The sequence below is a fragment of the Habropoda laboriosa genome, unplaced genomic scaffold, assembly GCF_001263275.1.
Source record: "Habropoda laboriosa isolate 0110345459 unplaced genomic scaffold, ASM126327v1 scaffold804, whole genome shotgun sequence".
NCBI lineage: Eukaryota > Metazoa > Arthropoda > Insecta > Hymenoptera > Apidae > Habropoda > Habropoda laboriosa.
In genome coordinates, this window is record NW_017100896.1 from 277,914 (window position 1) to 289,591 (window position 11,678).

At 38.9% G+C, this 11,678-nt stretch overlaps 1 protein-coding gene across 11 annotated transcripts in view; it reads left to right on the forward strand.

Annotated features, from left to right (window-relative positions):
• The window catches only part of LOC108577524 (protein tramtrack, alpha isoform), a 46,613-nt gene extending 36,926 nt beyond the window's left edge, over nt 1-9,687 (forward strand). For all 11 annotated transcript variants that reach the window (XM_017940691.1, XM_017940688.1, XM_017940686.1 and 8 more), the window contains exon 5: nt 8,613-9,687. In XM_017940691.1, the coding sequence (XP_017796180.1) occupies nt 8,613-9,328 (716 nt within the window). In that variant the 3' untranslated portion in view covers nt 9,329-9,687. The remainder of the gene's footprint in view (nt 1-8,612) is intronic.
• Nucleotides 9,688-11,678: the final 1,991 nt, after the last annotated feature.

Here is an 11,678-nt window from a genome sequence, read left to right on the forward strand (position 1 = left end):
TCCGAAAGCAAAAGCACGCTTTTAGAATGATTATTGAATTTGTTACGTGTGTAAATTCGTAATTAACTGGAAAAAGCTAAAGTCGTGTTATATACCATAGATTCATCTTTTTTGTAAATATTTAAATTCTAAATAACGTAAGACAAGGATGTGTAATGTCCAGGGTCGTAGAAATTATCATTGTTAAAAGTATATCCTTGTCTTACTTGTTACGGAGTTTTATGAGAAAAACAAATCTATCTGGATAAGAATAATTTTATCTATTTCATTCAGAAAGATATCATGCTTGAAAGAAAGGAGAAAGAGGAAGAAGAGAGAGAGAGAGAGAGGAAGAGTTCGTTTTCCTCGAGCTCTTTTTTTTTATCGTCTTTCTTTAGTCTCCAAGGACTAGTGCACACGCCCACATTAGTCAGGATCGATGATCGATTGCTGTTCAAAAGGGATACGGCTACAGTGATGGTATATAGGCTTAGTCGTGAGAGACAGCACTAAAATACGATCGTAGCTTACTATATTTTGCACTTTACACTTTGTCAAATCCTCTCTAGTCCGAACCTTCGTTCATAGATCGATTGTTAAGAGTTTATGAACGACATGCATGAGAATCGGAGAGGAAGCGAAACGATTTATATACAAATTTTTTCACTAGTTGGGCATAGACATTTAGACGACTAGAGGCTATATAATTAATAATTATAAATATTATTACTGCTACTATTAAATAATTATAATCGTAACGGAGACCTTCGTTGTTATTTTAATGCGTGGGGATTTAAACGTGGAAGAAGAAACGAAAGAAAGGAAGAAGAAGGGAGAGAAACACGGAGAAATGAGAAAAAAGGAATGAAGGGGAGAGAGAGAGAGAGCGAGAGAGAGAGTTGACACGATGAAGTGATTTATACGATCTTGTGTCTTGAGATCAGCCCACGATTGACCAGTGTTGTTCGTTCGTTATTCAAGAGATATCTAGCGTTGCAAAGATAAATAAAAGGGAAAAACAAGCTTAGCTGTAAGAAATAAACGGAGAGACGAGAGAGGAGATCGGTTGCCTCTGGACGCAATTTCGCGTATTTTTAGAAACATAGAGGGATACATTTAATTAGTTAGGCAGGCAGCAATGATTTAGAGGAGTAGGTGAAGAATACCGGAGGAAGAAGAAAGAAAAAAAAAGATTAATAATAATAGTAATACGATAGAAAGATAAAAAAAAGGGAGAAACTAAAAGCATTACACCGGATGATTTTAGGAATTTTCTTGAATCGTGATGGACCGTGCCGCTGACTCGCAGATCGATTATGCTCTCAGGTCAATTATCTTCAAAATTTTTAACTTTCAAAGGACCAAAGAGGTGTCCATCGTGCTGCTTCTCCGTGACACGGTGGATTATTTTCGGCGCGGGGATACGATGTGGTTTTTTTAACGTAATCGGGAGAAAACAGAAAAAAAAAAGAAAGAAAGACGATTGAAATTAAAAAATGAGAATGGTCGATATGTTTTGGTATCGGTTTTGTACGATCAGTGAAAATGAATAAATTTCATAAGAAATATTTTTTTCGCATTTCAGCATTAACGAGAAGGGGGCTCGCTCGCGAAGGTAAAAAAAACAAAAGAATGAAAAACCCAAAAAAAAAAGAAAAAAAAAACATACAAGTAACAACAACAAGTGCAAAGAGGCAGCGGCTAAACAGCTTATATCGATTTAAAGTAAAGAGGAAACAAAATAATAATTAAAGTAATACACTCACATTTGATAATCACTGAGAGGCTAAGACTAACTCAATTTTAGATGGCAGGCAAGGATGACGATGATTTGTTTACAGAAACGAGGGGGTTGGGGTGGGGGGGAGCAAAGCGTGTCGATACGAAAAAAATTAAATAAATAATAGCGGAAAGTACAGAAACGGAATAAACAGAGCTCTCGGATTGCCTAAGAAGACAAAAAAAAAAGAAACCATAAATACCACAAGAACAAAAAAGAAAATCTATCAATTGCCAAATTTATCAACAGATGTGATTCTCTGTTTCGAATTGTTTCGACAATCAGTTTATTTATTTTTACTCTTCTGTCTTCTTCTACTTTTTTTTGTTGGTTTCTCTTCTTTCTTTTTTTTCCAAATCTTGAAACACTAGGACAAAAGAAGAGATCAATTTGTTTTTTGTTTTTTTTTTTTCAGACGTACTTTTTCCCTTTTTCTTCATCAAGGGGCTTTCCGTGGTAGCTCGCTATAGGGAATCGAATTTTAATTCGTCCGTGAGAAAAAGAAGGAAGCGTTAGTTCACCCTAGTCGACTTTTACGTGAGAAATCGCTCGATAAGACGTGAGTCTCACACTATTCTTCGTGAGCCGATCCATGTTGAGATCGTGTGTTTGTTTTTTCTTTTAAATTTTATTTCACGTACACGGACACACATAGACACACACACACACACGTGCACACATTCGTTGAATATTACATTCGTCGTCGTTATCGTTGACAAACGAGCAAAAAGAAAGGAAGGAAGGAACTTCTACATGCGTCGAGTGTTTCGAAGTTCACGAAAGACAGTTGCAGAAAATTTGGTTCAAGTGGAGAAGAGAAAAAGAAAAAGAAATTCATTCAGAATGACGCGTATGCAAGTTCGAGTATCGATACCGTCACGCTTACGTCGAATTCCTTAATATATGGTATCTTAAGGCTCGTGATCAGGGTAAACTTGATACCTAATGTGAAGAGAAAGAGAGGGGGAGAAAAACGAAAAAAAAATATTGTTGAAATTATAGCAACTGATCTTGAAGCTTGCTACGAAAATTTATCTCGTACCAACATTCGCTCACGTTCGTTGCCTTTAAATGTTGTTAAAACTTTAGAATTAAGGTTGTAAAAATGGGGGAAATTCATGTTGCCAATCAGTAAAACTTAGTAGTTGTTCATGTGGGAGGCGTTTTTTAAGGATTAAGGATTAAGTATAAATGATACAAGATCCTTGTATTCGTACAAAATTAGTGTTCAAATTGTAAAAAGTGTTCATAGCGGAAAGAAACGCGTTTAAATGTTATGAGGAATTGATTGTAAGATTGGTGTCTTCTACTTGCATTACGCGTCACCACGTATCCTGGCCGTATTACCAAAAGAAAAAAAAGAACCAAAATTTCGAACTAAAATTACAGAATGAAAAAAAAAAAAACGAAAAAGAATCTATTCGACGATACAAAATTTTTCTCTGACTGCAATCTGCAACTGTCTTCCTCGTCGCTGGTTCGAGTGAAATTCCATTTCGAAAAAACACATGCGACGAATTTCTCACGCTAATCGCGGTTAGGATCGCGCATAGGTCTCGTCGATGAGTTTTCGTGTTGAACATATTCTAATTAATTTATGAGTCTACGGACATACTGCGGGTGGGTTTACGGGGGGAGAAAGGGGGGGGGGAAAGAATGAAGAGTACGAGAAGCAAGAAGAAAATTTTACATAGATTATATTATATTTATGTGTGTGGTTCTTGCAATGGCGACGCTCCAGCGATTCTCGTCTCTTTTTATTCGTCCCTAATTTCAATAAAGGGACCACCAGTCAATACCAATCTATTCTAAGGCTCTTTTTTCACGTGTTATAATCGGTATCGGTCGCTCTTGCAAGATACCATTGCGAGAGAGAGAGAGAGAGAGAGAGAGAGAGAAAGAGAAAGCGCGCGAGCGAGAGAGAGAGAGAGAGAGGTTAAGAGAGAGAGAGAAACAGAACGTTTGGTGTACACAGCTCGAAGCAACAATGCTCCTCGTGACCGATATCCGTTTTCGAGCGCGACGCGCGGCAAGTACTCGCGCGTGCAAGCACAAGATGCGCCAGTTTACATGCTAACCGGTCGCAAATTGATGACAGTACCGACAGATCGACGCGGATTCAACGCGGCGAGTAATCGCTTCTCTCCCTTGTTACCGGCTACTTCGGGTAATTAAGTTTCCTGTAGTTTTCACAGGCCACCAGCCTGCTCCGGAGATCCAATTGCCGTAACTACCGGCCGCAACTCTTCAATCCACCCTTCGAGTAGCCAGTGATTCCGCTTACACGGAAATTACCTCCATGTTGCACCGCCCTGCGGCTCTTGCTGATTTTTCCCAAAGCAACTGTAGTCCACTGTTCGAATTACGCTACGAGATAGTTCTGTCTTTGAAGTGAAAACTGACGCTGGAATGAGATGCGTCAGAAAATGAGAGTTACAAAAAAAAAAAATGAAAGAAACACGTAAGAGAGAAAGAAAGATAGAAAGAAAGAAAGAAGCAATGGAGAACGATATGTGGTTGACTTTTAACTTTATATATTATACGTTGAATTAACGTACTTCAGTGGGATCCAATAATATATAGCGGTGTAATCCCCGATTTGGTGCCTTTTTAAGCGACATAAATAATATTGACGAGGAAGGGAAAAAAAAAGAAAGAAGGAAGGAAGGAAAGAAGTTGAGAGAGAGAGAGAGAGAGAGAGAGAGAGAGAGGAAAAAAGGAATAAAAAAAAAAAAAAGAGTAATAATAATAAATTGTTATTGAGAGAAAGAAGAAGCCCGGGATCGTGGGCGCGCGCGCGCGCGTGTGTGTATATCCCTCTTTTTAAAATGCGCGCCCGATGATCGCAATCTTAGTGCCAAATAAGTAAGACCTTGTCGTGAAAATGAGCGTGAAATTGAAGGAGGCGAGAAAATAATAAAGAAAGGGAGAGAGAAAAAAGAAAACCAAAAAATAAAAAAAAACAAAAAAAAAGAGAGAAAGATGAACAAGAAGAAATTTTATAGGGAACTTTTTAGAGAAGACAAGTCTTTTCTGACGCTGGGTAGACTTAGTATATTTTATATGCACTGATTGTTTGATTATGACTATCGATAATAAAAAGAACGGTGTTCAATAGATTGTAACTGAAGGATTTTTAAGTCTCGCTTATAAACCGATTTTTGTTGTCTCATATACTACATACACGCATTCACGTCTCCGTTTTCTTTTTTTTTCTCTTTTTTTTTCTTCTTTTTGCGCGCGCGCACACACATGCACACGCATTTTTGCCACACTCCTCGACGTTTTCGGAGGAAACGAAACTACACACACACACACACACACACTTTGAAATTGTGCGCGCCTGATCGAGATTTTGCGAGATCCGCTGACGAAAATTCTGTACAAGCGATAAAAATCAACTTGCAAAAGAATTATCAAACGGTGAAAGAGAAATGGCGAAAACGCGCAAATGAGCGCTCATTTTTTTTTTTTTAATCGGGCAAAGATAAATTGTGTTCGAAGCGCATCTCGATAAGTCCGACTCTGTCCGACAAAACCAGTCGTGTATTGTGTACAAAAAAGAGCGCATCGAAAGAAACAAAAAAAGAAGAAAAGAAATAATAATGTGGTGATAATGAGTGAAAGAGATGATAAAGTGATGTTCAACTGTCTTTTTTCTTTTCGTTTTTCAAACCAGCGTCTTTTAAACATCGTTTCATTTATAGAAATCAGATTGTTTTTCTCTTTACGATAATGACTATATTTATGTGTACACACAGATGGAAGATCCAAGTTCGATCTTTTTTAACAGCGCGCGTGAAAAAAATCGAACGAATTTCCGAAAGCTTCGTCCCATTAACTGCAATAACACGTTTTTACGAAAATTTCACAGATATTACGACGTCACTTTTAATTTTCATACATACATTTACCAACATTCTTTATTTTTTCTCTCTTTCGTTACAACATTTTCGTAACGAGAGCGTTGACGCGTCTGCGTCGTTTCTTTTCAACGATCGTACTTCGCGCTTTCGAAAAATGCGAAACAATAAAAAAAACGAGCGAATGAGCGTATTTTACCTGATAGTGAAACACATTTTTTGTTATCAATGGTATATATTTGAACAACAAGAAAATAGTGACCGAAAAAACGATCATCGAGCGAGAAATTGTGCGTTGTAACGAGAAAAATCGATTGAAAATTAGTGACCTGGATTGTCTTCTAAGTACAATGAAAAACACACACACGGCAAAACAGTAATACACAAACGCATACACACGTACACACACATATACAATAACACAGAACATGCTTGTCGAGGAAAGTAGCAGACTAATTGAAACTCGAGAAAAAGAAGGTAATTACCATAATATAAACGAGCATACAAAGCGCAGCTACTCACAGTAGAACATTATTTTACTTCTTTTCATTGCGTTTTGTTCTTTTTTCTACCGTTTTGTGTTATTATTAATGCGTTGAATTATTGTTCGCACGTATGTGGAACGTGAGTGTGTGAATGGATCACTCGTTGAAATAGTTGACACGCAAATCTCTTTGTATCGTCTCGAGTTTTAATCTCGAGGATAATTTTCAAAGCGACGACGAAATCATCATGTGAAAGTGCCATAAGTTACTTCGAACCGAAGGGATTTGTCACAATCGCGGTTAAATTCGAATCACGAATTGTTTGCAACCGTTTTTTTTTTTCTTCTTGTCTGTTTTTCATTCTTTTTTTGAAAGCAAATTTTTCTCCTTTTTCTTTGCTTTGTTTTATTTTCTTCTTCTTCTTCTTCTTCCTAATCTCACGATATACACGTATATCTGTACTACTACGTTCCACAGCCGTGTTCTTACGTAGATTTCTCATTAGTCATTTGAAACAAGAAATCACACACAACCTTTCCCCCCACCCAAAGTTGTATATCTCGATATACCCCGATTACATACATTACACCAAATTCGAGAATTCCCGCACTCACCATGAAGCACCGTTACTCTTAGCCAAAAATTACTTTTATTTAGTTTCGTTTTAGCGATCGTGAGAGATGCGTCTGATCGGTGTCGAATAATCAGCCGTTGTTCTCTCGTTGTTGTTTTTTTTTTTAAATGAAAGCTCTCCATTCGAGGAATGGCGTGTTAGTCTAGAGGAAAATTCATCGAATGGTTTTTCTCGTTTGACGAAAAATCTTCCAATTGAAGTGTGGATTATCGACGGGAAGAGACGACGAGCCGATAAGTTACCGATCGGACAGCGTCTCTTTTTAGATATTAAGATTCCGTCGGTGTGGCTTGTTCGAGTAAAGAACGCGAACGTTCTGTTTGAAAATTTCTAGCCGGATCCGAGAATTGGTCACGAATTCTCTGAAAATGTGTCCGGAAAAATTGAAGAGAGGAAAAAACGATCGACCGTTCTGTAAAGATTACTCGAGAAGCCAGTCGCGATAGGAAGCCAGCAATTATTATTTTTTATGGACTTTTGTTTTGCATGTTGCGTATGCGTATTGTTGATTTATTATTTTTACTGTCCAGACAATGAAACAAAATGAAATATTTGGAGAACAAGAAAAAAGATAAATATATATATGTACATGGTTTGTTCGTTGCATTTTAACTTTTGATTTTTATCGAATTCAACTGGTTACTGTTGTTGTTGTTTTTTTTTTATATTTTCAGTATAATCGTTATTTATTGTTGCGAGAAACGAACGATTTTTTAGTAATTAGTTGCATTTACGGCGATTATTATAAATTTGATAATTCACTGTGCGCCAAATTTAAGAGTAATTTTCTTCTGTGCGCTGTTTCAAATTACTGTACGATTCATTGTGTGCAAAATTGGCGTTTCTTTTCTGTGAAAATTTTCAAGTAATTTTCTTTTGTGTTCTGTTTCAGTCGCACCGGTGAAAAATTTACAGAACGACGTCTAAAATCACGTGAAAATTAGCAGAATCGTTTCTCGCACAATTTTCTGTACAAAGTACAACATAGTGTTTGTAGCACGACAAATTTTGGTACACGACTGTTACATTACGACGTTTATTTATCTTCTCTACAAAGTTGCTCGGGCAGTTTCGCTTGGAAAGTTTCCAGTGCGTCTTTAACAACGTGTACCAAAATTAGGCAAGCCGTAAATTTGTTTGAAACAACACCTGACGAGTTCATTATTAGCTGCTCTTACCATTTGTTCCCTTTTTTACTTTTCTCCCATTCCGTTCTATTTTCTGTTTAATCGATAAACATATTCACCAAGCGTTTTCAGCATGGACACTCGATGGACTCCTTGGAATTGATCTGTTAAAGGAGTACACGAAACGTAAGAAAGCTTTTGTTAAAAAAAAAGAAAGAAAGAAAGAAAAAAAAAACGATCACACTTTGTTCCATTTTTTTTTTGGTTCGATCAAAATAGCGAGATTTTTTATTTATCATCGCCAAAAAATACCCCTGAAAAATCCTCGATCCTTTTCTCTATTATTTCTCGTTTAAGTAGACAAATTGTTTATTATGTTACACTAAATTCTCATTTTCAGCTATTCACCCAGATTTTACTCCTATTTTATAGCGAATCATTCTCATTTGTGGTCTCACACTGAGCCGTAAATATCTTTTACGGCTCGTCGTAGCCTACGTATTCATGTTATTTTGCACGCATCAAAGTATACCGTAAAATCGAGAGACTGTCGAAAATATATTTATTTCTCACTTGAAATTACCTCACAGTTTGCATGTCGATATATAATACACACACACACACATTACGTAGCCGTAAAAGGACAGATCTCTCGATCATACTGATTGTCGTAAAAAAAGAAAGAAAACGTAGCCCAAAATCGTAAACGGACAATTCTCATCTTATCAACTATTTCTTCCACAGAGTTTTCATCGGGCAACGGAAAGGTGGACGGCGACACGTGGAAAGAGAAGACACGAAATCTCGGCGGCACAGGTTCGTCATCGTCGAGTCAATCGGTCACGGAGTCGTCGAACGCGAGATCACACGCAACGAGCGGCAACAGTTCATTGACCACGAGCACCAGCTCGGCCTCCAGTTCCGGTACAACGACAACCACCACGTCCACGAGAAGTTCCTCAGCGTCGCCCGCTACCGGAAGGAACAACGCGCAGAACAACGGAGGTGGCAGCAGTAGCGGTAGCCCAGCGCCTACCACCAATTCCTCGTCGACGAGCGGTCACCAAATCGGCACTATGTCCGCACCGCCTGGTCGACAAGTCCCCAAGAGACGTATGAGACGTCGCGCGACTTCTCACTCGCAAGATCCGGCCGAACAACTCACGGAGATGTCCGTGCGCGGTCTGAATCTCTTTCGTTACGCCTCGATCTCTGAGGGTGTCTATCAGTGCACCGAGTGTGCGAAGCTCGACATTCAGAAGACGTTCAAGAACAAGTACAGCTTCCAACGACACGCTTTCCTTTACCACGAAGGCCATCAGAGGAAGGTGTTCCCGTGTCCAGTATGCGGCAAAGAGTTCTCCAGGCCTGACAAGATGAAGAATCACATGAAAACCGTTCACGACTGTTTCATGCCGAAGGACTGCGTCGTACCGTTCGGTTTTTTTCTCTCGCCTTAGCGGGAGGCGCGAGGGCGAGATGGGGTGGTGGCGATCGGTCCGAGAAGAAGAGCGACGCCGGCGGCGAACGACAATGCGAGAAGAAGAAGAGAGGAAACGGACACGGCTGGTAGTAGCGACCTCCATAGTAACGCGAGGAGCACGATCTCGAGGACGAGTTTAAGGCAGCAACAACCTGGTGGTGCCGTGAACTCGAGGATGCTCGCCGTATTCAGGCGGGGCCGTTTATGAGAGAGAGAATCCTACCTTCGTTTAGAAAACTGTTGTGTCTTCTCAGCATCGCCCTAGGTCTAGTCACCCGATTCAAGATGAAAACAAAATGACAATAGACATCTACCACACTTACACGTGCATGCACAGAAACACGAAAGGTCACACACACACACGCACACGCACACATACAAAGAAGGTGGTCGAGAATGAAAGAAAGAAAGAAGATATCTAGCTTGTGTGCTGCCCGCGGACCAATCGCGTAGCCCATCTCACCCCCGCGACGATCTATCTTCCCTTGTATCGAGCATGATCGAACTATACAAAGAAAACACGCGCTCGTCGATCGATTTGTATAATCAGTCGTCTTTTGTTTTCCAATGGGAGTGGAACAACACGTCGAGTGGTGGCTGTCTTTCGAGGAAGAACGAAGAAGGTCGAGGACGGATGGTAGAAATCATCGGCCTTCCATACGTGGAGGAGGAGACACTGAACGCCTGAGGATCGAGATGCAAACCACTTGCTCAGCGGGACGAACCGTCGAGTGATTTTTATTCGCGGAGAATTTCTTCTCGCTCTTCTAGAGAGAAATTGTAATATCTATTGCTTATCGAACAACCTCTGTGAACTACACTCGAGTGGTGCTGCTGTGTACTGCAATTAGTATTATGATGATCGTTGAACTGTGCAATAGCGCCGCAATGCTTTGCGAACCGATCGATGGCTCTCGCCGTCTTCTGGTCCTCCTTCGACTAGTAATCTCGCGTGGCCGTGTTTTTATTTTTCTTCGCCATTTATTTTACACGCGGGAACGTAGACCGCCTGAATGTATTCGAGGTGAATTGGAATTGTAAAAGGAGGTGTTGCTTTCTTCCGTTGGTTTTTATATCGTAAAAAGGACTCTTCGTAACGCGACAGAGGTTTGGGGAAAGAAAAGCCTGAAATGTCGATAAGATCGTGTGCGAAATAATTAGAGAAGAATAGTTGTAGGGGCGGATACGTTTGCGTATGTAGAATACACGGGTGAACAAAAACCTTATTGTTTCACAATATGCTGAAAATGTGTCGTTTCCGGGCCCGCGTAACCGTAGAATTTACCCTTTTTTTTTTCTCTTTTTTTGTAATCAAATGGTCGCAGTATTTTACGCGGGCGTAGTCTGCATATATAGAATTCCAATTTTCTCGTTATATTTTGAGAGTGAAAATTTATAACTATATCGGCGAACAAAAAAAGGAAAGAAGTATATATATATGAGTACTGTATATTTCTGCGAAACTAACGAGCTTTCTCGTGCCTTTGTCTATTTCTTTTTTTTTTTTTATATATATATATATTAAAATTAGCGTTTCTGACGCACGTAATCCACGGACAGGAGAGAAAAATAATGTATATCGAAATTTCTTCGCGAGAGAACGTTCTGCACACCCTTTATTTTTTGCCCTTTTCATTTTTAGCGTAACAGAGTAACGTAAGCAATACGATTAATGGGACTGACAAAGTATAATACGGATAAATATTCTCTTTTCTTAGAGCATACCGTTGATAGCTTTAAAAATCTTTGGAATGCTTTAACTCGCGTGATTTTTTGTTCTTTTCTTTTTCTTTTTATTGTTTTGTTCTTTTAACCGACCTCTATTAACTTCAACCGTTCACACGTGAAACGTTGGTTTACGAATTATGTTCTCTCTTCTTCTCGAGATACTTCCAAACTTTGCACTGTTCGCAATCCTTTTCTTCTTTTAAATCTGCACATGTGTAAAAGTCGAATTAGATTTTCTAAAATATGACACCTTCGTCAATTCACATTGTACAAAGAAAAAAGTGCTCTTACTAGAATTAACTCGACCAAATTGGAAAAGTACAACGAAAAAGTGATAGAACAGCCAGAGATCGATTGTCGTCAAAGTGTGCAGAGTTTCTTAGTCAGGATTTTTTATCACCTATTATTATGTGTTTTTATTTTCTTATTTTTTTTTTTTTCTTGTTTCTCTTAATAATTTCTAAGCCTTCCAAACAAATTTGATTCCAATGGTGCGTAGCAGAAGCATATTAGTAAAATGTTAAAAAGATAAAGAAGAAAGAAGATGAAAAATGTATATTTATCAAAGAGTTTATTAATAGTTCGCTACGAGCACAAGA